Genomic DNA, 27119 nt, shown 5'->3' with positions numbered 1-27119 from the left:
AATCAATTAATATGCATCTACCTGCCAGACACTTTCAGTCAGTTGCCTCACAGCATTTTGAACACAGTAATAATTTTCAGTCTGCTGTTTGAGATTTCTCCTGGTGCAGTAATAAGGCAGTCTGAATTACATTATAAGAACTTTTTATATATAAAAAGTTAATATTTGTGAAATTAAAAAGTGTGGTTACCGTTATTACAGGAAACAGGCCGATTTTGCACATGGACTCACAGATGCCATCTGAGAGCAGGTATCCCGGGTAGCACGAGTCACAGGACAGGGAATCTTTTCCTGCAGATACATGACAAGTTAGTCTGGGAATATTTTGTATTTTTATTATTGTCAACAAATCCCAAGAATATATCAAAACCAACAATGAATTGATCCTACCAACAAGTATTGTGTAGCCAAAGCCTGATATAAATTCATCTGGGCCATATTGATAAGAGTATTAAATACTTGACGAATCTCCCTTTAATTAAATTTTGAATAGATAAAAAATTAATTTGCGAGTAATCGCGATTAACTATGGACAATCATGCGATTAATCACAATTCAATATTTTAATTGACTGACAGCCGTAATGAAGTTGTTCAGGATATTCTTTTAAGATGAATGTCCCTTTTGTACGATATACAGTGCACATGAACCTGTACTGTATATAACATTACTATGGTCTATACACAGCACAGTCCAAGCAGTCCACCACTTTCACATCTGCAGTCCGTGGAGAATTAGCAGCATCAATATCTCATCACCTACATCTGCATGATATCAAATTACTGCTGAGTGGACACTCATACCTGAGCATGCTCTGCAGCTGGCGTGGCAGGGCTCGCAGGTCCTGTGCGCAGCGTCGTGGTAGTGTCCCTGAGGGCACGAGGGGAGGCAACGGCCTTCTTTCCGCAAGTAGATGAGACCCGGAGGGCAGCTCAGGCAGCTGTCCTCCTCGCCCCCGATACACTCGCCGCAACTCGCATCACACTTCTCACACATCCTTGAGTCTGTGTTTCCATAGTGACTATCGGATAGATGGTGAGAAAGTTATGATAGATTAGATTCAATTAAAAAGTGATGAGATTAGAGTTGTGTTTGTCCTCAAAGGAAATTCCTCACAGCTACTCAGTCACATACAGCTGTACACAACCACAAGTACTCAGACATGACATAGACCGAGACACCGTGACAGAGGGAACGCAGCCATAACAAAACACTTCAAACCACTGCTGAGGAGAGCGAGACACACGTTCTGCATTATAAATTCAAAGTGATATTTTCTTTTTTTTTTGTATATGCTTCTCTATGAAGTTCTGAAAGTGTGTAGGGTGGCAGAGGAATAAAAAGCCTTTGGATCCCTTTTGTGTTTTCTCTCGAGTATTTAACTGCACCTCAATTTACCGGCACATTAATTTAACTCTCTCAATCACCACACCCCAAATAAAATCAAGTCTAATTAGCATTTTACAGGCCACATGAAGGGCTATTTAAATCTCAGGCTAAATTAGCCTCCATCTCTAAACTGCGGCCCTGTCCAGCTAACTGAAGAAAAGCAACGGTTTGCTCTCCACAATGACATTATGTGACAATCTTTTATTAATGACAACACTGTGTGACCGCACTTTAATGTAATGGATGAGTGACACAGCTGGACGGTGAGCAGGTTAAACTACCTGTGCTGGCAGGTCTCCACACACTCTTTGCCCTCTCGAAATAGGTGGGTTTTACAGAAGAGACACTCGTGGCTGTGCTTTCCAACGCAGGACTGACAGGAAGGGTGGCAAGGTTCACATTTCTGCCACGACTCACCCTCATAGTAACCCGTGGGGCATTCATCCACACAGGTGCCATCTGTGCCAACAAAACACACATGATCATAGAGTTAAAACAAACAAGTCACAGATGCCTGAAGAGCTTTCCAGCAGATTTCAGAGAGCAAAGACCAAAGTGGACTCACTGAGCAAGAGATGTCTCTGGTTGCAGCTCAGGCAGTGAGTTTTGCCGGGACCTGAACACCGGTGGCAGTATTTGTGACACGGATGGCATTCCTCGTCCTGGTCTGCGTACTGGTAAGGCGAGCAATTGTTGGTTGATGGCACACAATGTCCGTGGCCCTCTAGCCTGTGACCCTCTCTGCAGCTGGTGCAGGAGCCGGCGTGGAGGCAGGTAAGGCATGATGCATCGCAGTCTGGAAATACAAGTAACTAGAATTACCGCCTCGCGGTTGTACACCTCCGCCAGCCAGTCAAGTTGCAGTTTACATCCATGTCTTTCCAAAATATCATCACTTCAACATTTTATTCTATCAGACATGTGTGTAAAATTGTCATAGTTAGCATATGAATTCTTGAGTTGTGGCCAATAAAGTGTTTTGTGAGGTCTGTGAGGAGGTCACAGTTGATCACCAAAATCTAATCACTTCATCCTTGAGTCCAACTGGACGTTTGTGCCAAATTTTAAGGAATTCACTCAAGGTGTTCCCGAGATATCGCGAGAATGGAACGGACGTGAGGTCACAGTGACCTTGACCTTTGACCACCATAATCTAACCAGTTCATCCTTGAGTCCAAGTGGATGTTTGTGCCTAATTTGAAGAATTTCCCTACAGGTGTTCCTGAGATATTGAGAATTAAGAGTGGCATGGGCGGACGGACGGACAACCGGAAAACATAATAAAAGTGGCCAGGGGCACAGCTGTCGCCGGTGCAGAGGCATAAAAACGTAACTGAGTCAAAGGATAATATCACACCTACGACTTGATATCTATCTGATATATAGTTGATTTGATAATAAAACATTATTAGGTCAAAGATGTGAATTATTCATTATTTTTCTGTAGTAATACACTTTATCTGATCTGGTTTGTGATCTGTGAAAACATTTTCTGCTGCCTGTTTTTCCACTTCAGATGAAAATAAACATTAAGAATCCCCCTCTGTCCATTGTGCAGTGCAGCAATGCACTTCCTTTTAAACGTCTTACTGCTGGCAGCTACTTTATGTAGCAACAAAAGTGGGCATCGCCTACAACATTTTCCTGGGAGAAACACACCATTCTCTGTGTTTTTGAATAACAAAACCAGAGTGCGTCTATCTCTAGGGAACTGTCTTTGGCATCGCTGTTCTGTTTTCAAGGTTTGACAGCTGCCTGTTAGCTCAAACTAAAATAGCAACGCTTTTCAGACGGCTAAAGTCAGGAAACACACTCACAGGCATAGTAGAGAATATAATTGAGAGAAATGCATGAAGGACGCTACACAGGACAGAAAATATTGCATCAGTGTTTTATGAGAAATGGAGCATCTCTGACTTTGTCATACCCAAACGGCAGGAGCTCTGAATATATAAATGTATAACATTAACAAAATAAATGGGTTTTGATCAGAGGAGTGCATCCATGCAACATCTCAAATTAGTTGCTGTCTGTTTTCTGTTGTACCTTTACATTCTTCTGTGATAGCGTCTCTATAGGTATGGGAGGGGCAGGCTGCCAGGCACGCTCCGTTGTACAGAGTGGCCTCGGGGTCCGTACAGCCATCACAGTCGTTGTTGTTCGGGCCGTCACACAAAGCGCAGTCAGGGTGGCAACGCAAACACTCCCTTTGCTCTTTGTCCTCAAAGAACCTCTCGGGACAGTCCGGCACACACAGACCCTCGTGGAGGAAGTGATGCTCCTCACAGCCTGCATAAAGAACATGGAAGAACTATTTAGTACAGGAAACTATACTAAGTACCCTAAAGTCTTGGAGAGGCATGTCAGGCATGGGTTTCACTCACTTTCAAAAAAACGACAAGACATGAATGAAAAATAGACTTGAGACAGATGAGTCAAATGTTGTCATTATGACGAGCACACTCACTTGATCACAGTAGATTAAATACAATGTCTGAATTGAGCATTAACAGCTGAATAAGTCCCGGTTTGCATTGTGTTTCAGTACCTGTGCATTGCCCTAGCGGGTTGCACTCCTGGCAGGCTGAGGGGCAGTGTTGGCACTCCCTGTCCCGGACAATGTGCGCCGGAGGACACTCCTCCACACACTGGTGCTTGTGTAGGAGGAGAGGTTCTTCACAGCTGAGGCAGTGGGTGGCGTTCTTCCCACAGGACGCACAGCCTGCTGCACAGCTACGACACACCTGACCTGCAGGGTAACCCCTGTGAGAACGCAAAACAGACGTCAGCAGACACACATGCAAAGACACAAGTAGGGCTGCCCCGTCTTACGGCAGGGCCACACTGGGTACATGAGCAGCGTGTGGCGGCTACCTTGCTGAACTACTGCGTCTCTTACGCGTGTGGTGTCCACACTGGCAGTGTCTCTGCTGCTGCCAGCTCTTTCTTTCTACATAGATTTTGCCTTTCATAATAGCCATTTCATTTCATTATAAATGTCATTTATATTTAAGACAGTACAAGATTAAGACGTGTGTGCTCATTTGTTATATAATCCACATTAAAAGCCTATACTTCAGATTTGCATCCTCGTCCATATCAGTTCAACCAGGCTGCATAACGGACATAAATTAGACGTATCACTAAACAGATGCATTACTTTCATATTCCAACTTAAGACCATGGCAAGTATAAACATTGATGTTGTATAAAGTCTCTTAATTAACTGATTAGTTTTCCTTGTAATATGTGTCAAGTTGGACTGCATATATTTGTATTTTTTCACTATGAGAAAAAACTGAAAGATGCTGTCATAATGTGTGTGCTTGCTGCTGCCGGGTAAACAAGATGACTGACATTTTGCTCTGCCCTTTGCTTCAGTCTACAGACGACTACTAATAATTCATCCAGACGATCATGTAGTACTTAAGTGTTGCTAAAAAAAAAAAAAGCAAGTAGTAAAAAGTAAAATAAAAATAAAGAGCCTCATGGCCAAAAAGTTCAAATAGTCGTCTCAGCGCTAATGGAGCTTCAACGACCTCGTCAGCAAGGACGGGATATTCTTTCAAACTCAAGGATGTCACAAGTTAATGGCACATAAACATCAAGTAGGAAACGTCAGAATCACGGCCAGCAAATACGTCTCCTGACATTTTATTTTTGGCTCTTCAGAGCTCATGCCTCAAACATCTGGCCTGATGTTCAAAAGATGCGATTTCAACATGATTTTGCCAGCAGGGTTAAATCCTCACCGTACTTCCAAACTGAGAATAATCAATTTCCAGATAGAGCTGCAGCACACTCATGTCCCAGTATGTAAAAAAAGCATGCACATACCTCCATAAATCAATTCATATTGATGTGATTGACCACCGACCTGACACACTGCTGGACACACTGTCCAGCCTGCAGGTATAATTGAGCTTTGCGAGTGCTCTGACAGCGGCTGCAGTGCTGAGCGTCGACACACTGCAAACAGCCTGGAGGGCAGGCCTCACACACACCGCTCAGCCGACTGGCAAAGAACCCCCCCGGACACTTTGACACACATGTTTGCTGTGTGGTCAGAAACCGCCCTGGAGGAGGAAGAACGAGTAAACATCATCACTGCGCTGCAAAACAGTTGGATACGCTGCGGTGTTACCACGAAAATATTAAACTACTGCTGCAGGTCTGAAAACATCTAATCTACGTGTGTGACTGACAGACCTTTTGCACATTTTGTACACTGGTTCTTCTCCTCTCCAGAGCAGGACTCACAGGATGGGTGGCAGTCCTCGCACTCTCCGTCATCTGGAGGGGAAACAACACAGTGAACAGGATGGAGCCACAGAGGGAAACCTATCTCTGCTCCAGGACTATTATGGTACAAATCAGTATCCTGACTAACAGGTGGTGCCCATCTGTCAGATAGTGGTAAGCAATGTTGTTAGCGACTCGCAGTATAAGGCGGGAAACAGAGGTTGCTAAATATCAACATTTTGAGAAAGACACTTATGAGCTTTCTTGTCAAGAGTAAGATGAGAACATTGATACCAACTTATCTATGTCTGTATGCTAAATATGAAGCTAGATCCAGCAGGTGATTATCTTAGCTTATCATAAAGCAGAGGCGTGGACTCGACTTGTGACTTCACTCCGACTTGAGCCTTTTGACTTGAAAATACTTGATACCTTCCCCCCAAAGATTATACAGTATGTTATTTAAAAAGTGTGTCAACATAGACGATCAACTGCTCGGTAGCGGAGGTAACTCCAACAGTGTCGGAGATGTTGGGTTTATTTACTTTTTGAGAGATCCTTTATTGATTTTGTTTGTGGGGGGAAAAAGCTGAACTGAACTAACTGAATTTCTCTCTTTTGCTGTTTATTGCTGAATCCCAGAAAAGTGTTTTTGTTGAACTCTGGACTCTTTCTTTTTGGTGAATATTATTGGGACTCGCATTTGATTACCTTACACTTCAGATCCACTTTGTTTGAACCAATCCAACAGCATCCAATCAAGTTGCAGGAGGAAACCATGAAGACATAACGTTACATTACTGAGTGCCAGTTACTTTGGCTCTCTAAAATGACATTACATTTGGTGAAGAGAGCATTAGGACTTGTTTAGGACTTGCCTTGCGACTTGCAAAACAATGACTTGGCATGGCATAAAGACTGGAAACGGGGGGAAACAGCTAGCCTGGCTCTGTCCAAAGTTTAAAAAAATCCAACCAACACCTCTAAATTGTACTCATCAACACATACTTTTTGATGTCTGGCGTAGAAAGCTGCTATATAAATATTACAGAAATCTGAACATGGCAAGCTTTTGTTTTACTGGGGTTCTGTGCACTAACTACTTCTTGGCTGGGTGCAGTGACTTCCGCAAGTCCAATCTTTAACTTCGGACATGGCTTGCAATTTCCCCCTGCTTTCAGTCTTTGTGCTAAGCTGAGCTAATTGCCTGCTGGCTGTGGCTTCATATTTAATGTAGTGATGTTAATCCTCTCATCTAACTCCCCGCAAGAAAGCATGTTTCCCAAAATGTCTTACAAGAACAGCATTTAGAAAAAACAACAACTAAGATTAGTACTTAAATCCACTCTTCACAACCTTAATCATCTGGTGAATACACAAAATCACAATTGCATTCTGCATCACTGTGCTATTCCACATTTTGCATAAAGGTTTGAGGCTTTAATCTAAGGCTTTGCTGAGATTCAAAGTTTAAGAATAACTTTACTTCTGTGTGTTCATTTTCAACCTTTGTATTAACCTATGTACTTTCCTCAGAGTTACTTTAGTTCCTATAATTAAGATGTCTTGCCTCGCACTAATTACCATATGTTGTTTAAAGGTCTGTCCAACTAATTCTTGGGGGGAACTAAATGTTCAGCATATACAATCAATTATTTCAAAGTCCGTATCTGGCCGACGTTCAGTAGTTCTGCCTGTTTCGAGTACTTAAGTTGGTACGGGATTCAGGGACGGTGGCACACAGACCAATTACCCTCCAAGATTTCTTTTCTGCCCCTGTGAAAGTGCCCAAATCCCTGATTCATTATGAACAGACAGTTGGATTAGTGGAATACATAAGTATTAGTCTCACCGCTGCGAAAGGTCTTAATGGGACAGACCTCATGGTCAGACACACACTCTCCGCTTTCTAGCATCTTCCCGTCCTCACAGGACAGACAGTCATCGGTCTCCGGGCCGCCACATGTCGCACAGTCTGAGTGACACTCCTCACAGTCGTTGGTGTCTTCGTCGCCATATGAACCATCGGGACACACTGAAACACAACTCCCCTCTGGGAAAAAGTAGGAGACGTTTCTCTGTTATTTGAAATCTATATTGTATGTAACCCACATAGCAGGGCAAATTCACTATTTCAGGTACTTGTACTTTACATAAAGGGGAACTCTGCAAACTTTACACAAAGTCTATTTATAGGTCGTGTGTCAAAACCCAGTTTTAATACCTTTAATAGATCGGTTGATATCAAACTTACAGGGTGCATGCTTTTAAAAAAGTGTGTAATCAAAACTAACTTTGGTGGGTAGATTTGGGAAGCACAGCTATTTTTTTGAATGCGGGTTAATCTGACCAGGGCTATACTAACTATACTACTAATCACTTTGGGAGATTAATATTTGAAAACGAGCGATCACCTTGTGAAATACGATGCATTGTCAGACATCGAATTACCCGACATGAAGTTGTATAGGAAGTAGATACAATTAGCTCGACCTGCCGTAACATTTAAATGCTGCATCAGTTCTAATAAAACAATAATATATATATAATATGGTCAGTATGGTAAACTGAGAGGGGACAAAATCTTCTATCAAAATTAGGTAATTTCTTATCTCGATAACGATATATATCACGATATAGCATGTTTTCTGTTAAATCAATACATAAATAGTGTATATGAAATAACCACATTGTAAAACCTATTTTTGTATACTCCTGTCTGAATTAAATACTTGACAAATGAAAAGCACTGAGTTTTTTTTCTAATTTAATTAAGAACTTTAGTGCAGAATGAACATAACTCTTTCAGTGAAATTAGCCTAACTGTGCTGTGTATTGATGAATCCATGACGCTGTCCGTGGTGCTGAAGTAGCAGACCGATTTGTAGTTCTCTCTGAGTCCCAGCCTTCTGTCAGTTTGGTCTTGGATCTATAATATTCTCTAAACTATATAGGTACTATATATAGCCTATTGAATATAGTATACATAATAATATAACATAAGGGGCCTTTGTGCATATTGATCACTTTTAATACCTCTGTATTTTTACTTAAATTCAGGACATCCCAATGTGTAGGATCTGGCAGTATCTGGTGGTGAGGTTGCAGATTGCAACCACCTGAAGCCTCTCCCGTGTGCCAAGCGTGTTAAATAACTATGGGGGCCGATGCAAACACACGAATGACCCTCTCCAGAGCCAGTTGTTGTAAGAGTAGAGTGCTTAGAGTGTGTGGCTACGTAGGAAGTGAGTGGTGAAGCCAGAGAGATAGCGAGTAACGTTATCGACTCCGGCCCAAGCAGGAAAAGTTAACAGTGTTTGGTTTGTCCGTTCTGGGCTTTAATGTAGAAACATGGTGGTGCAACATGGCGGACTCCATGAAGAGGACCCGCTCCCTATGTAGATATGAACGGCTCATTCTAAGGGACATATTGTACTTTCTTACTACTTTTTTTCACTACATGTATCCGACAGCTATAATTACTAATTTAGTTACTTTACAGATTAAGATTTTACATACCAAACATGTGATTATAAAATATGATGCACTGTTTTAAATTAAACTACCCAACAGTACTATATGCAATTAAAAAACAACTACAACAGTAAAATGCTACATACACATTAATGCATCAGTAATAATAATTCAACATATAATATACAAAAGTATAACACTCACATTTTAAGTAACACTTTTACTTGCAATGGAGTGTTTTTATATTGTAGTATTGATGTTTTAAGTAAAGGATTTGAATACTTTCTCCTCCACTGAATACACTGCTTCATGCCTTCATGTCTTGACCAAGTGGGGCAGTTGTACCTGATAAGAAGAGGTCGGTCTCACACCAGTAGCACTGATGTTCATCACAGCTCACACAGCTGTCATCACATGGAACGCAGGTCATCTCCTTTTCCATGCCGTATGTCTTAGCCGGGCAGTTTTTTGTAGCAGCCATCCTGAAAACTGATAATAAAAGCAGCAGTCTATACCGGCGGTTTTGCCTCTCACACACACACAAAACCACTCCACTCGCACAGCAAAAAAAGAGCTCTTTTCATTCTAGTATAGAAGTGAACTGAAAGGCGTAGCGAGTGCAGAGAGACGAGATCACACATGGCGACAGTGAGGCACACAGCCTTACTTGTAAAAGCCCTCAGTGCAGGAAAGGCAATGCCTGGGGTTATCTGTTGAAAGCAGACAAAAAGCTCAGCTCTCCTTTTAAACAGGAACTACCGGGAGAAAACCCTTGAACATGGTCGGCAACACGCTGACGAGGAGAACTCCCGTCTCCCGTAGGCAGCGCTCATTTTTGGGAAAAACTTTAGTATGGCTTCTGAGCTGTGACTTACACAAGACGCACTTCCTGCAGCCCTCCTCGCAGGCCATGCAGTCGTCGTAATCTGGATCCTCCACCTCCCCTGAGAGAAAAAGGAAAAGAGGGTGAGACAGCGAAGGGGACAGGTGTGAGACGATACTTTTCCAAGGTCATCTTTGACCTTGTAGCATGACGGATATGAGAAAACCAGCTCATAAATAACGCCGTGACCTTGTTTACCTTCTCCACACTCCAGCTTCGCACACACTCCATCAGAGACGTAGTAGGACGAGTTACACACGAGGCAGTGGGTGGGGTTGTTGCAGAGGCGGCAGTGGTCCAAGCAGGGCTCACAGCTCCTCTCCTTGGTGTGGTAGAAGGCCTCGGGACAGGCGTCCACACACAGGCCTCCATACAGGTAACGCTCCAGTCCAAACTTATCTGGAGGACAAACAGCAAAATCATGTGTGATGTTTAACTTCCTAGTCATGAATTTGGATTTTGTTTCGATTTACTTGTTCAGTCCTCACCAGTGTCACAGCTGGTACAGTTGGCCGGCCCTGCATCCACACAGGTGGCACAGGTGTGGTCACACAGGTGACACTGGCCACCTGACTGGTACTTGCCCTTTGAACACTCCACCACGCAGTGGCCCACATCCAGAGCCCTGTGGCCGACAACAACATACAAACCAGTTTTTCAGCAGCAACACCACAAAATCAGCAGATATGAATGATGAGCTGAACTCATTTTACATCCCAGCATGCAACATATGTCAGAGTTACACAGATGAAGCTGAGCGTGTTGACACAGGGAGGGGTGGGGATGGTTTAAATTGGGAGGCAATGAGGGATTTTTAGACTGATGATGATTATTTGAAAATCTAATTTCTGATATACAATCGATCTGCTGATGAGCAACATATCAGCAACACTAACACTGTATACAGTCAATTACTCTCATTTGTATTACATTGTTCATTGGTTAAATTTTCTTCTGACAACTGACCACAAACGGCACATTTTATGCCTTATTCATATTCAATTCAATCCAATCAATTAAAATGCTATTCCACTATTTTTACATTAATCAATAAATTCTTTAATCTATGAAATGTCAAAAAAACTGTGAAAAAATGCCGCAATTTCCCAGAACCCAACGTGACTTCTTCAGATGCTTTGTTTGTTGGACCAAAAGAACAAAAACTACAGATATCCAGTTTACAATTATTAGAAAAGCAGAAAATCTCTCCCTCCTGAGAAGCGAGAACCAGAGCCTGTTTGACATTTGTCTTTTACTAATTGTGCTTGAAAAATTACTGAAGCGATTTATCAATTATCATAATAGTTGCCTATTATTTTCCTTTCAATTGACTCATCAATTAAGTGACTGATGTTTTCAGCTGTGCATCATTTTCTTAGACATTCTGTTTAAAATTAGAGAAGACTCTGGCTTTAATAACACACACAATTAATGTTCTGTTTTACAGAATTTGTCAGCATCTTGCTCACTTTGATTGTTACCAACACATTTGTGAAATATGATTATTTGCTACTCTACATCCTGGTGAAGCACCGTTTTTCACTCAGAGAAACAGTGGGATGTATTAATTTCCCCTCTGACCCTGAATCTAAAAAGTCAAGACCAACTCACCGTGAAGAAACACAGCTGATGCAGTCTTCTGTTTGCGGCCCCGTGCACTTCAGACACGTTGCATCACACGCGTGGCACTCTCCGTCACCGTCCTGGTACTCTCCTGATAGATATGCAGCAAGAGAACGGTGCTGACTCAGACATGAATAACCATCTGAGGCGTAGATACCAAAGGACCCAAGCCACACATACAGCACGCCAAACAGCTCCATGCTAAACACTTTTTATTTTCTAAACACGGCTGACTTATGGTTGACTCAGAATGAAGATATTACATTGTAAATATACATATATAGATATAAAATGCCCATAAAACAGCCTTTATGCTCTCAAACATTAGCAGCTGTTGTGTATATATATAAAATTGTATTTAAGAAGTTAGAGAAGTAAGAACTAAATGTGTGTCACTTTCTCCAGCAGCAGTGAGCCAACACGTAATAGAGGAAGAAGATGGTTGACTGACCGTCTGTGCACACAGTGTTAACAACACACGCTCCCTCCTGCAGGCTGTGACCGCTGGAACAGCTGTTGCAGTTCCCCCGGCTCGGCGCCACACAGGTGAGACAGCTGGCGTCACACCTGAGGAGGAGAGCACCGAGACTGAACACACAAACGCACATATTGCCCACAAAAAAAACACAGAGGAATAAAAACAAACTACACCCATACAGGCACACAACTACAAACAGCATGAAAACGAGCACAAACACACACACACACAGGAGCCAAGCACCAGAATAAGGCCTGCCATCAGCAGATAAACAAACCACCCACACCTGAACACACACCAGTGAGCTCACCTCCTACATATCCTGTGCCCATCAGCTATCTCTGGGTTTGGCTCTGTGGCGTAGAAGCCAGCACTGCAGGAGGACACACACCTCCACTCCTCCATCAAGTAGCCTTCTGCACAATGGTTGCATGCCGCAACACCTGCACCTGATGTCGCATGACGCAGGAACAAATATGTTTTCAAAAGGATAAAAGACACAGAAGAGTACTGCAAACAATACCATGGCATGTATTTTAAAGAGGACCTATTATTCTTTTGTGCTTTTTCCCTTTAGTGTGTTATGTAGTTTTTTGTGAATGTAAACGATCTGCAAAGTTACAAAGCACAAAGCTTAAAATGTTCAATTATAACAGCATGTGGCAGAGTTTGATGCAGCTGACCAATCAGAGCAGACTATGCTTTTCGGGAGGGGGGGCAGGAGCTCAAACAGAGTGTTTTAGACAGAGGGTGAAAAGAGGTGCTGCAGCACAGCCGGTTTGAGAAGAAATATTGAACATTAAATCATGTAAACATTTTCTAGTAGAAAACCCAAAACACCAGTATGCACCTGAAAATAAGCATAACAGGTCCTCTTTAATGCCATTTAAAGATGTTCTCATACAGTTCATGACCCTTGACCTGTCCTCTCACCTGCACAGGTAGCGCAGGCCTTATGACAGGGCTTGCATGTGCCTTCCTGTTGGTCGTGGTAGAATCCCGCCGTGCAGCTCCGCTGGCACCGGTTCCCCTGCAGACTGGAGAGGGCGGAGAGAGCATGTGGCACCGTGACACACACAACCAATCATGTGATACCGTGAAGATGAATCATTGCCTTTTAGACTGTAGACTCAGTTTTCCAACCCACAGTACACCACCACAAGTACTTGACAAACTGAGTCAGTGAACACAGTAATCCGGAAACTTCTAACTCAACAATATGGTGACTTTGACAGGGAAGTTTTGTTTTCTTGGGATGATACTGCCAAATGGAAACCATTAAGAAACATTTTTCTTTTTGAGCTGTGTGTGGAAAGGGAAGGAAAACACATTCTTTTGTTAAAAACATTATAGTATTTTGTAATTGTTATGATGCTGCAGAGGGTGTGTGTGTGCACAGGGAGAATCAGTATTCTCAGCAGCTGGAAGAGAAGGAGCCGTGTTTACCGAGCAGTTAATTCAAGCATCATCGGAGAATTTGTCTCACCTTGTGTCTGGTTTGCATTCTGTGCAGATGCTGTAGGAGGTGCACTTCAAGCAGTTTTCACTGCACTTTCTGCACATATTTGCATCTGTGGGGAAATCAGACAATACACATGGAATGCACATCAGAGCGATTAATCAATCTTACTCACAAACCCCTCAACTGCAGTTACATCAACTGACTATTCATTAGCAGGCTCGTATGCAGCTGTTTTCCACACAGCTCTTCTGTAAGCCACAAATCCTTAAAAGTTCACCGGAGGATGCTCCTTCTGTATTGTTAAGTATAATTACTAGGGATGTCATAGTTATCTCTTTAACTCATTTCTTTGTTGTGATTTTTAGGTTGTAGCGGGCTCAGATTAAAAGCTAGAGTGAAGATTCTGGCATCATATGAAACTAGAAAACCATGTCATACTAGCTTGTCGTGAAGGAGGCTAAATAACACTTCAAACTTGAGCTAAATTTTGGAGAGGAAAAACTGTTATGGCCATTTTCAAAGGGGTGCCTTGACCTCTGACCTCAAGATATGTGAATGAAAATGGGTTCTATGGGTACCCACGAGTCTCCCCTTTAAAGACATGCCCACTTTATGATAATCCCATGCAGTTTGGGGCAAGTCATAGTCAAGTCAGCACACTGACACACTGACAGCTGTTGTTGTCTGTTGGTCTGCAGTTTGCCATGTTATGATTTGAGCATATTTTTTTATGCTAAATGCAGTACCTGTGAGGGTTTATGGACAATATTTGTCATTGTTTTCTGTTGTTAATTGATTTCCAGTAATAAACATTTGCATAAAGCAGCATATTTGTCCACTCCCATGTTGATAAGAGTATTAAATACTTGACAAGTCTCCATTTAAGGTACATTTTGAACAGAAAAAATGTGCGATTAATTTGCGATTAATCACAATTAACTATGGACAATCATGCGATTAATCGCAATTAAATATTTTAATTGATTGACAGCCCTAATAATTACAAAAACATGTGACAACACACAATTCATAAAAGCGTCTAACCGTGGTCGAGGTAGTAGTTATCCCCACAGGTGGCCATGCAGGTATTGGTCCCCTCAGTTAGATGATGACCAGGTTGACAGGAAGCGCACTGGTCACTGCGACTCCCGGTGCAGCTCTCGCAGGAGGAGTAGCACCTCTTACAACGCCGGCGGTCGCCCCAGAATCCCCTGGGACACTCTGATACACACATCCTATTGAATGGACACGGACCAAAGCACATAGAGGACAAGAGGTGTAACTCTCTAAATGAGAGGGAGTGGAGAAAATGACTGTCTGGGTTCATTTTCACCATCATATTGTGGCAACTATTTGTGTTAAGAATTTCACTTAATATACAAACATGTGGACTAAATAACAGATGATTCTTTTTATTTGCAATATGTGTGAGCTATATGCTCTGCAGCAACAGCATCACCACATACTGTACACTGCATTCTGGATCTACAAACGCTGTGTAATCATGCTAACCTTGTGTTGTTCTTGAACTTGAGAAAAAAGTTCAAACACGTGACACACTGCTGCGGGCTGGGCCCCTCACAACCATCGTCACTGCATTCTGGGTCGCAGGGTCCTGGAAGGGCAAATACTCGCAAAGTCACTGCACCATTATGGCAACAACAGAGAAGTTATTCAGATTGCTGATATTTACATTTAAAAAACGACCTAAACTAACATAACATGCTGTCTGAGAGGTCTGAGCTACAACATGGGGCAGCTTGATACCAGCTGAGTACATGACTCACCACTGTATTCTTCAGTGAGGTCACTCTCCATCGGCATCTCAGCCGATCGGGCTCGCACACGATGCCTGGGATACGGCGGCTCCGCGGTGCCATATATCACCAGGGACCACTCCTTTAGCGTCCCTATGAAACAACAGAGGAGCAGGAAGAGAGCGGGATGAGAGGCCTGTCCCGGGAGGCCTGCACTGTATTTTAGCTGCTGTTCTAGTTGAACTTCGATGTATGTTTCATAATACTGTGATGTTACAAAGAGGAAGAGCAGACCTAGTTTAGTGTTGTCTCTCTTCAGAGAGGAAGTATCCTGGATGTTCAAAGTCCATTCCCCCGCTGCCTGCTCCCCCCAGCTGTGAGTTGTCATCAATTCCCACCTCTGAAATCCCTCGATGGAGTCGTCGAGAGGCCTACAAATCAAAACATTACATAATCGCCATAATACTACCACTACTGCTAATTCTACTACTACCACTACTGCTGCTAATTCTACTACTACCACTACTGCTGCTAATTCTACTACTACCACCACTACTGCTGCTAATTCTACTACTACCACTACTGCTGCTAATTCTACTACTACCACTACTGCTGCTAATTCTACTACTACTGCTGCTAATTCTACTACTACCACTACTGCTGCTAATTCTATTACTACCACTACTGCTGCCAATTCTACTACTACTGCTGCTTCTAATACTACTATTACTTTTAATACTACTACTGCTGCTGCTAATACAACTACTACTGCTTTTAATACTACTACTACTGCCTTTAATAGTACTATTACTGCAGCTTAAACTAATACTATTGCTGCTAATTCTACTACTAACACTACTGCTGCCAATTCTACTACTACTGCTAATACTAGTATTATTGCTTCTAATACTACTGCTGCTAATACTACTACTATTGCTTTTAATACTACTACTTCTGCAGCTGCTTCTAATACTACTACTATCGCTTTTAATACTACTACTGCTGCTGCTAATACAACTACTACTGCTTTCAATACTACTACTACCTTTAATAGTACTATTACTGCAGCTGCTAAAACTAATACTATTGCTTTTAATAGTACTACTAGTGCTGCTGCTAATACAACTACTACTGCTGCTAATTCTACTACTAATAGGCTACTGCTGCTAATATTACTACTGCTAATACTACTACTACTGCTAATAATATACTACTGCTGCTGCTATTGGGGCTGCTGCTGCTAATTCTATTACTGCTACAACAACTATTACTACTACCATTAGGCTACTATTACTACGACTACATTCATTGTTGATATAAAATATTGATTAGAGCAGCTTCAAACAGAGTACTTGAGTAAATGTGCATATTTAAATCACAGAGTTATCAGTCTGTCTTGTTGCTATATATGCTGTATTTTTGACATTGCAGTTTGTGGAAAGTAAGAAACTGCTTTTAGTTGAAAATTGACAGAAATTAATTTTGCTCAGATTCCAGTTCCCTGAAACACCATATGAGCACGACTCCAGTAGTGTTTGCCAAAAATCCCATTTTTTCCCCCCCTCTAATGTGACAAGGTGCCAAAGTGAAGAATTTAGCACTGTGGCGAATTATGCTCTGCTTTAAACAAAAAATGTTGCTCATGCATCACAGTAAATGTAGAAACCATGAGGTGGGGCTATAAGGAAGAGGGCTGTTAATATTTCCCACACGTTCTGCCCGTGATTGAGCATTGCTCTAGTTACCTGTTAGCCAGCAGCTGCGACACGGTGCCTGAAGGTGACGTGAGAGTAATGGAAAGGTCGCCGCGACGACTGTGAGTGATGGTAACACGGACGACGACATGCTCCACATAAACAACGTGCTGCAGGGGCTCGCCGGAGCAGCCTGTACTCTCACACACGGACGTCAGCGCCAAGCCGGGATGAATAGTTCTGTCATGAGACGGAGACAGAGAGAGAATAAAGACACGTAGTGAGTGGCAGAGATAAGAGAGGAAGCAAGAAAGTTACAAGGAAAGGGAAATGAAAGTGTATGAAAAATGTAAGAGAAATCCATGCGAGAACGCAGACAGGAATAGATAAAAGGGTGATAAAAGCGGAGGAATCAAGGGAAGCCCCGACTCAAAGCGGCGGTGTCTTGCGGTGCAGTTGGTGTGATACCTGCTCAGCTGGATGGGAGCCTCCTCCACACACTTGTGCTGTGAGGGGACTCGTTTCCAACGCTCGGCCTCCTTCACCATGGCCTCAGCATCCAGCAGGCCAAAGCCATACAGGTGGCTCACTGACACAAACACACACACATATATATAGCACATTAGCTGGGGCATAAAAGGCGCTGCAGCTTATAAAAAACCATCACGCACTCCTGGGACTTTGTAGGCGTTTATTACTGTTCTGCTCACAGTATCTCATTAGTTTGTATACTCGCTGCTTGATAGTTTCCCTAAAAAGAGCTGAGAGAACAGTTACCAAAAAATATGCTTATCAAGCTTATCTTATTAATAATAAGTTTTGAGAAGATTCAAAAGACATTATGTACTGATTCATATTTGTCCAAACTACTTGCTAATACTGAAATCTGTTGGAAATTAGAAATTTAGTAGAAGTCCAGTGGGATCACCTTTGTATCCAGCTCCATTAACGCGCCAGTCAGGAGCAAGAAGATGATGAGATTTTGATGTTCGGACAATAATGTGCTGCACATCCCTCCAGGTTAGAAAAGGGCTGAGAAAAGGTCAAAACATCATGCTCTTATTGCCCGATCAAACCAATTAACGGTGCATGAATGTATGGATTGTGTGTGTGTGTGTGTGTGTGTGTGTGTGTGTGTGGGAGAGCTGCTTACTTGGCGTTCAAAGTGAGAGCGATGACGCCTGCAGCCATGGAGGAGGAGAGCGAGGTCTCTGGTTTAGCCCGGCTGCAGCTCTGCCGTGGACCCAGCGTCACCTGTCGAGGACACCAGATCCTTTTAGCTGTTCAATATTTAACAGAGTTCACCTGGCGTTACACAGAACTGTGCTTTTCTTCTGTGCTCGATGGCCTTAATGGAGCAGACTTACATGAGTTTTGGGCTATATACTGCAGCAACCATTAGATGCTATATTTGACAACCATACAGCTGTACCTTATTGTATGTACCATATTTTATGACATCATCACTAAATTAAATTGACATTTGTTACAAGCTGGTTTAAGTCTCAGGGACATGTGAGATCACTCAGAGACAAAACCAACACTGGTTTATTAAACTAATTGGAAAAACGTAGATTAAGCTGATGGGGTTTGGAAATGATTATTGCCAGGAATGCATGACTGTGTTGTTGGCATGTTGTCAGGTGTGCTAACAAAGAGATCCTGCAGAAGGAAAAGCCCTCGGTAAGCCCGAGGCCAGAGGAGCAGCTCTCAGTGTTCACCCAATTTACTCTAATGAGCCACCCAACTCTGTTTACCAATGACCCCTGCAAATCACATGAAGGGAGAGGTGAATCTGCCATCCTACACCCTCTGACTCCAAATTTATATAAATAAAACATTTTTTTTTCACCTGACAGAGATACTGCTTTAATAAATATGTTGAGTCAATTTATTTTTTTATTTGTTTCATTGATATGTTTCCCAAAAGCACTGCTCCTACACTACACGTAATTACATACTGTATAATTACAGTCTTTCTTCCTGGTGGGTTGCCGTGCAAAACAAAGATTACTGCCAATCAATCAGGTAAAAAAAAAAGTGATAAGTAGGTAATTATGTATTCCATTGAGGAATATCTCTTCCAACTTTAAGAAGCTTGTCATTTACCCATATTGTCTATGCCGTCATGCTACTGTAGGCCTCTTGAGTCATTGGCTTTCAGGATGTTTACAAAGGTTCCTACTGTATAATTAGACACGCTGCAACTGCTGGGGTACGTTACAATGCAGCTCCTCTTATGGTTTTCAGAGCAAATGAACTATAGGCTCCAAAAATACTCTGCGCCTGTTGAAGTGAATGGGAAAAAAAGCAACATTCCACATGAGATTATAAACCCCATAACCTTATAATATAGAGTCTAACTAGCCAATTTAACCTCTTATTGTGTCTAATTTCAAAGTTATTGTTGTACCAGAAAGAAAGTTCATAGAGAGTGTCTGGGGAGTATTTGCTTGATTGACAGGTGTCTCAGACTATCACACTCAACTGCAGAAGCCCCAAACACTGCTCCACAGAAACTGTGTATTTTGTGGCTTTAAGCAGCTGGATTGTTAAATCCAACAACAGACGTCCCTTAAAGTTCAACCAAAGTTACAAATATCATCATCAAAAATGATTCAAGCGATTTTCAGATTTTGTTGTCTTTGTAAATATATCAGTAAAAATATCCTCCAGCCTCACAGGTACTGCATTTAACATAAAAAATATGCTCAAATCATAACATGGCAAACTCAAGCCCAACAGGCAACAACAGCTGGTGGGCAAGTGGACATGTCTGTAAAGGGGAGACTCGTGGGTTCACATATCTTGAGGTCAGAGGTCAAGGGACCACTTTGAAAATGGCCATGCCAGTTTTTCCTCAACAAAATTTAGCACAAGTTTGGAGCGTCATTTACCCTCATTCGTGACAAGCTAGTTTTACATATGATACCAGTATCTTCACTCTAGTGTTAAAACTAAGCCGCTACAACTTAAAAATCTCAAGTTGCGTTAATGTGCTAAAGAAATTAGTGGTGTTAAATCTAATTTGCATTAACTTTGACAGCCTTAGAGAAAACGCTTTCTTTCTAAAATCTGAGATTAATTACAGTAAAGCAATGTGCAGATTGTGCTTGTAACTGGTGACTGAGATGGAGCAGTGTTATTTAGTCGTTTAGATGAAGTGAATACCACAACACAAACGTCCTCCTATTCAGACCCATCTCAGCACATCACGGCCCTTTCGGTACTTAACAATCGCACTGAAGGTGTCTCTTATGTTACGCACAGCCTCTACTCACCATCTCCTCTGTCTCCCCTCCAGTGGAAGCTGCCGCGAGTGTGGAGGAGCACTGCTCCAGGTAGTCTGGCTGGCTTCCACGTCGAGTGCTGCTGCTGATAGAGATAGTGTAGATACTGCTGCTGTAGCCGTCACAGGAGCAGTGGTCACCTCTTCGCCCTCCGTTTCCCGACGCCCAGACAAAAACAGAGCCCCTCCCGTGCCGGCCCTGAGATTAATCGGGGGAGCAGACAGAGGGGACTAATTTATTAATGATATTTACACATTGATAAGGAGAAAAAAAGATACGCCCTTGAAGTAAATATACAGCCGCAGGTAGGACACAGACATAAACAAACACACAAACACATGCAGCCTTTCTCACACACAAACTCGCTCACTGTTTTGATGCCATTCTGTAAAGCGAGACGAGTTAGAGGCCCGGGTCCCTCCAACGTGGCGCCGTCATCTTCTGGCCCCCAACTAGCTAAGTAGATATCAATATACTGCGGTCTGAAGCTCAGTGATTGGGCCTCCACAATGTCTGTCACATCTCCATCCAGCATACGGATGCCTACAGATGGAGATAATGTTTGAATATACAAAACTTTGTCCTCCAGAAGTCCTTCAGCATTCCAGCTTCACACCGCCACTTGGAACTCACCGCCTATCCGCGCGTGGAAAGAGACTCCAACCGTGCAAAGGGAGTTATTTGCAGCCGCGGCAACCATCCCCGCACACTGTGTCCCATGGCTTCAGAGAAAGGAGGAGAACATCAGAACATCAGGTTAGATGCATATGCATGAGGAGAAGACGGGCTATTTCCGTTACATCAAACCAGTGAGAGGACAGAATTCAGACTGGGGGATTTGCATATCCATATATGCATGTAATTACCGAAACATGGGAAGAAAAGCGTGCATTAATTAAAGTTGGAATTACGACGGAGGAAAAACTGCAAAACAGGTGCAAAGGGAAATCTAAGAATAAGAAGTACTCACTAGTTAGAGGCGTTGTTGGAATAATTGGGAGAAGGGTCTTCGTCTTGTCCGTTCACATCGTAACTGGCGAGAGGATCCTGAATCACATGGATAGTAAGCAGCAGCACATTATGAGACGCCGGCGGCTATCTGTCTCTGTTTCATCAGACAAATCACAAAGAGCATTATTCACCAGTCCGCTCCACAGTTAAGTGGATCAGACGTTTAATGTCCATTCCAATACTCTTGGCCGGCCTTTCCCAACCTTTGGCCCGAAAGCTCTGCCTGCAATATCTGTCTCAGCTCTGCGCTCTTACACTAAGAGCTCTGCCAAATAGCTTATGATTAATGCCCCCCCCTTCCCGAGAACAGCGTCCCATCCCAGGGCACTTACATAATTTGGCTTCAGATCCGGATGCTCTCTCTCAATGCCATCATCTAGGACAGACACCACCACACCCTTCCCAGTATACCCTCTCCTCCAGGCCCCCGCAATGTTCATGCGAGACTGGCAGCCTTTGGACTCATCACTGCAGTGCTGTGGAGCAAATAGTGGGACATTCAATTTAGCCCCTGGGAGTAAAGAATAAATCAGGGTCTATTCTAGGCTCTGTCTGTCTGGGTTTATGTGTCCGTATTTCAGACTTTAGCTCAGTAAAAGGAAAATAAATCTGACTCACAGTGTACCACAGGCTGCTCCACGCTGACTCGTTGTAGGGCAGCGTCTGGGTGCGGTCGGACTGAGGATGAGCAGTGGGAAGGTGTTTGGTCTTTGTGTCGATGGAGTAGACGTGACTGGCTCTGGAGCTCCTCTTTGCTCTTATCAGGACCACCTGCTGTTGGAGCCATTCCACCTTAAAAAGGAACACGCAGGGCGCAAATGTAGACAGATATATAGCTGCATGGCTCAGCCTCAGTGGGGTGGTAGGTCACCGAAATATCTCAGAATCTATTGTATTGATTGTCATGAAATTTGGTTCACACACACTCAGGATGAATTGTAATAACTTTGGTGATCACTTAACTTTTGATCCAGATCATCACAGAATTTTTAATTTGTCCAGTGTTTTGGTTTATGACCAAATACCTGCACAATTAACAACATTCAGCCTCAGCTGTACTTTGTGTTTAGCATTAATTAGCAAATGCTAAACTAAGATGGTTAACATGGCAAGCATTATACCTGCTAAACAGCAGCTGTTGCATTGGCTCTAAGAGACCTGTTACAGTAGCATGGCTGTAGATCTGACTGTTTTATTATGACCCTGTTTGGCATTTTATTCCCCTGTTAATGACTCTTGACATCTTGAGGGTTTTGTGCATGTGATGATGTGAGGAGATGAGTGTGTAGACGGGGCCAGCACATGAACATGTGTGTGCTCATGTGTTTGGAGGGAGGGAGGGAGGGAACATGCTGCTGATTAATAATCCAGCAGAGTCTCCTCATATCCCATTACTATACCTTGGTCTCCTTGGCGACGCTAACAGACACCTCTTTGTTGGACACGGTGGACCTCTTCGCCGTCTCGTGGTGGCGAAAACTGTAATAACTCTTCAGGCTTCCAATCTGGTGAAGCAGACATTAAATCCTGTAAATTAATTTGTTTTCAGGTGGAGGCGTGTTGCTCGTCCTGCTCTGTCACTGACTGTACTAAACAGCTGTTAAATTATGAAGCGGCCTTCACTGGGTTTCATTAAGGCGGCTACCTTACACCTGTGATAGTTTTTCAGGCAACCTGAGACACCAGCCACACTGCTGCTCATGTGTGTGTGTGTCCATAATGCCATGACGTAAACACATTTTTTTTTAATATATAAGAAAAGGAAGTCTGGTTTAATATAAAAAGTGTCATAAGTTGACTATTTTCTGTGACTGACAAGAATAAATGATGGTCCTAATTTCCTCCCTGAGGGTTCTGTTGTGTTTCTGACCTCAGTAATATAAAAGTATCAGAGGGTCTTCCTGGTTCATATCACCCGGAGAGAAACATGGACCCAAGACCTGCAACTTTCATTACAGCACATCTCCCCAGGGAGAACATGTGTTGAATTTTATGGGCCTGGCCTCTATACCTCGCTCTGTTTTATTTATTTGCTTTATTATTTATTGATTCGGTTTTTATTGGGTCATTCTGTGGCTATATTGACCTCTCAGGTTTGATTGATTTCTGTTTTTGTTTATTATTATTATTTCTTTAGTAGTAAATGAGTTTCTGACTGAAATGGCAATAACGTGCTGGATCTTTGAGGTTTAACTGTTTGGATAATTAATTTTATATGGTCAGGGGGGGGTTAGAATAATGAAATGAAGGCAAGAGGTGAGAGAATAAAATGTGATTTATTTTTTTTTTATTTGGCAGCTTGGTATCCCTCTCACACCGACCAACATCCCGGCAGGCTAGTAATGTAGATGAGCAGCTGCTGACTTCTGATATAAAAAGTTCTCCAGGACTCCTCCAAAGTAAAAACTTCCAGTCCTACTGTAATAATAATTGGGCTAATATTTTAACTTCATTCTGCAGTACTTTAGCGGCAGTTTAGTACTACCTCTACCAGTTAGGCTTATTACATTTTTATCATTTTAAGTAGCTCTAAAAATTAAATTAAACATAACTCTAGTTTCTGCCAAGCAGATGGCAGACAATGAATGTATTACATCTATAGAAAATAGCTTGTCCCTGTTGCTATAAGATACCTTAATTAGTAAGGACAGACACTTTTTGAAGCCAGCATGCTACCTCAGCTCACAGCATTTAATATCCATTTATTCAACCTTGATTCAGTCCTCACCATCGAGTACCTGCTGCTGCTGCCTCTATTGTGCATTGTGTTTTTTCTGTAAATATGTTTTAATATACTCTTTTTAATAACAGATTTTTGCACATGCAAACCAAAGACAGATTTCTGCCTTTTGCATAAGGATGCACCAGTGTTTTATTAATAATCTGTATGCCTCACTGTGTGGAAGTGACTGGGATCATTCTGTTAAGTGTAATGCACTGTCACAACTGGAGTTGTCTTAAACATTGCTTTCTTCCTAACTTTGTAAAACAAAATGTAACAAATGAATACATAGATATAAATTTACTGAATTGTTAATTATTATTAAAATAATAAATTGTACACCAGTAACCTTGTGATAAAAAAAATCTTCAAAATTAACAAGATTTACAAATTTTGCATTTTTTAATGCAGCAAGAAATTGGTCAAAACTTAAACAGGAATTACAGTATATAATTTATATAGTATATTAATATAGAATTTAATTAAATAGATTGGCCCTGTTGTCAACGATACCCGATCCAGCTATTTCAGTCAGTATCAGATCGATATCTGATCCGGAATCGGTGCATCCCTGGTTTTGCACATCAAAAAAGTAGACAATAAAGTATTCTATTCTACTCATTTATTGCACTTAATCTAATAAAAATAAAAATGTAATTTTTAATTACAATTCCAGTTGGATATTTGCAATAATATTGTTTTATATGACATTACAGATGGCTAAATAGGGCTCTGTTAACCTGTGATTAAATATATATTGAATACTAATCTTACAATTATTAAGTAGTGGTGAGTTAGAGAAGTTTTTTTTTTTAAGATTTATGACAATATTCTCAGCAACAATCATTAAATTGTACACTGGATTTAGTCTAGATGTGTTTGTGTCATTATTTGTGCTGTAGTGTGAATGTGATGAGGCCTGGAGCTGGTTGACTGAGAGGCCTCACACACACACACACTACAGCAGCCATTCACATCAACACACTGACAGACCTGAGGAATTAAACACTTTAAGAAGAAGATTAAAAACTACTAACACAATGTTGTTTGGTTACGATTTCCCAGAAGTCTTTATAGATATTTAAATCAATATCCTCCTCAAAAACACTAACCATACACTTCCTTGCAACACACACACTTGTCTTTTTTGATATATTAACTGTATATGTTATTGTTGTTTTTATATATATATATCTTGTCCTAATTGTTTGTTATCTCTATTATGTAGTCATGTTATTTCTTTATATTAATCTTGTCTCTAAAGGAGGAGGCTTCAGATAAGCCCAGTGTTTTTTTTTTGCCTCTTCACTTTATATAATTCATTTATTTTTTTGTTATGTTGTATAGTCTTAAATTGTGCAAAACAAATAAACAAATAAACAAAATTAAAAAAAAGACAACAATTGAGATCAAGACTGCGCATGCTCAGTGTGTCTTAGTTGGATGTTGGATGTTGGAAGACACTCACCTGACCCATATTAGTGAATCCATATTTCTGTGCTATCCTGTCCACAGACTGTCGGTCTCCTCTGACTCTCATCGCCCAGTCGTTGGTGTAGATGGTCGCATTACAGAAGTGGAGCAGAGTCCACAGCACCACAACAACACGCAGCATGACTGCACAGAAACCTTCTCTCCTCTAACTAGACGGAGACCTACAGGTGTGCGTCACGCGCCGTCCCTGCACACCTGCACACTGATGAGCTTCTGCCTGCCGAAAGTGCTTCTCATTGCCGGAATTTGACGTCCACTGTCGTGAAAAAGAAAACATCAGGTGTTGTGCAGGATCAGGAAGGATGTTGTCAAGTCTCCCCTTCATTGAGAACAAGCAAGATATCAAGTGACTGCTTCAACATGGGAGCCACGGATCAGATGTCCTTTATGTCCTTTATGTGGCTGCCTGCAGCCCAAAATGTCCTTATGTTGCAGCTTGTTAGAGTTTTAATTAAATAAACCGTCTTTTTCCTCATTAATTGTCCTTGTTAGTGACTGTAAAAACATTTTGCAGCATGGTTAAAAAGTGGGCAAAAAAAAAACAACCCAACAACTAATAGATAGCCTACTGCAAATTACAATAAAAATCTTTATAGGCCTCAATAATTTAATCATAATTTAAATTGACAAAGCAGCATAAAATGTATAGACTACATTAATAATATTGATTCAACATGTTTTTCAATAGAACCATCACATTATTAGCCCCCATCACATTACCTAGTGATATAGTTTTGTTTATCCTCTTGAGTCATTGGTGTACATGGTCCAAAATTATTTGTTTTCATAAATATAACAAAATCCAAACTGTTGCACTAGCCTACATATTTAGAATCATTAGAATCACTAGTTTATTTTTGTTTATAGCTTATTTTGTATATTGTATATTGGTAGAATTTAAATTTTTTTATTCTTAATTTATTCTAATGTTTTTATCTATTCTTTTGTTATTACACTGTTTAACTTGCACCAACAAAACCAAATCAATTTCCTAGTGTATACCTCTTACACCTGGCAATAAACACGATTCTGATTCTAGTGGAAAGTAACTAAATACATTTACCTACTGCAAGTACTGTACTTAAAGGGACAGTGTGTAGGATTTGGTGGCATCTAGTGGTGTGGTTGCAGATTGCAACCAACTGAGTACACCTCCGCTCACTCCTCCCTTTCCAAGACTGTGGTAACGAGAGCCGCCATGTCCAAAACCTTGGTAACGCTGTTCGCCTCGCTCAGAGGCCATCCATACCATAATAACACCACTTCAGAAGCAACGTTACGTTACCGCAGTTTCACAAGCTTGTCGGAGAACCTTCAGGTAACGTAAAAACGTGAAAGGCTCTCTCTAGAGCCAGTGTTTGGTTTGTCCATTCTAGGCTGCTGTAGAAACTTGGCAGAGCAACATGGCGGACTCCATGAAGAGGACCCGCTCCCTATGTAGATTTGAAGGGCTCATTCTAAGCTAATAAAAAAACGATTCGTAGTTTCAGGTGATTATACACTAATGAAAACATTCTGCTAATAGATCCCCAAAAATGTAACACACTGTTCCTTTAAGTACAGTTTTGAAGTAGGCTACTTGAGTATTTCCATTTTTATC

The 27119-nt window shown here is 41.7% G+C and overlaps 1 protein-coding gene across 1 annotated transcript in view; it reads right to left on the bottom strand.

Annotated features, from left to right (window-relative positions):
- pcsk5a (proprotein convertase subtilisin/kexin type 5a) overlaps positions 1–25961 on the bottom strand; it is a 29108-nt gene extending 3147 nt beyond the window's left edge. Inside the window, exons 1-34 of the mRNA XM_037751846.1 lie at positions 25494–25961; positions 22704–22808; positions 21922–22095; positions 21636–21779; positions 21263–21339; positions 20926–21014; positions 20663–20835; positions 20284–20490; positions 18156–18256; positions 17931–18034; positions 17471–17591; positions 17054–17242; positions 15603–15739; positions 15339–15461; positions 15064–15166; positions 14596–14786; positions 13576–13660; positions 13023–13126; positions 12400–12538; positions 12063–12178; positions 11600–11702; positions 10477–10613; positions 10187–10387; positions 9981–10049; positions 9451–9594; positions 7484–7684; positions 5599–5682; positions 5267–5465; positions 3938–4152; positions 3436–3678; positions 1955–2185; positions 1671–1848; positions 804–1021; positions 191–291 (exon numbers count right to left, since the gene is read on the bottom strand). Of these exons, the coding sequence (XP_037607774.1) occupies positions 191–291; positions 804–1021; positions 1671–1848; positions 1955–2185; positions 3436–3678; positions 3938–4152; positions 5267–5465; positions 5599–5682; positions 7484–7684; positions 9451–9594; positions 9981–10049; positions 10187–10387; positions 10477–10613; positions 11600–11702; positions 12063–12178; positions 12400–12538; positions 13023–13126; positions 13576–13660; positions 14596–14786; positions 15064–15166; positions 15339–15461; positions 15603–15739; positions 17054–17242; positions 17471–17591; positions 17931–18034; positions 18156–18256; positions 20284–20490; positions 20663–20835; positions 20926–21014; positions 21263–21339; positions 21636–21779; positions 21922–22095; positions 22704–22808; positions 25494–25640 (4953 nt within the window). The 5' untranslated portion in view covers positions 25641–25961. The remainder of the gene's footprint in view (positions 1–190; positions 292–803; positions 1022–1670; positions 1849–1954; positions 2186–3435; positions 3679–3937; positions 4153–5266; positions 5466–5598; positions 5683–7483; positions 7685–9450; positions 9595–9980; positions 10050–10186; positions 10388–10476; positions 10614–11599; positions 11703–12062; positions 12179–12399; positions 12539–13022; positions 13127–13575; positions 13661–14595; positions 14787–15063; positions 15167–15338; positions 15462–15602; positions 15740–17053; positions 17243–17470; positions 17592–17930; positions 18035–18155; positions 18257–20283; positions 20491–20662; positions 20836–20925; positions 21015–21262; positions 21340–21635; positions 21780–21921; positions 22096–22703; positions 22809–25493) is intronic.
- Between the last annotated feature and the right edge of the window lie 1158 nt (positions 25962–27119).

The sequence above is a fragment of the Sebastes umbrosus genome, chromosome 19 (assembly GCF_015220745.1).
Source record: "Sebastes umbrosus isolate fSebUmb1 chromosome 19, fSebUmb1.pri, whole genome shotgun sequence".
NCBI classification, from domain to species: Eukaryota; Metazoa; Chordata; class Actinopteri; order Perciformes; family Sebastidae; genus Sebastes; species Sebastes umbrosus.
Note: the sequence above shows the minus strand (reverse complement) of the source record. Positions and strands in the feature narration are given on the sequence as shown.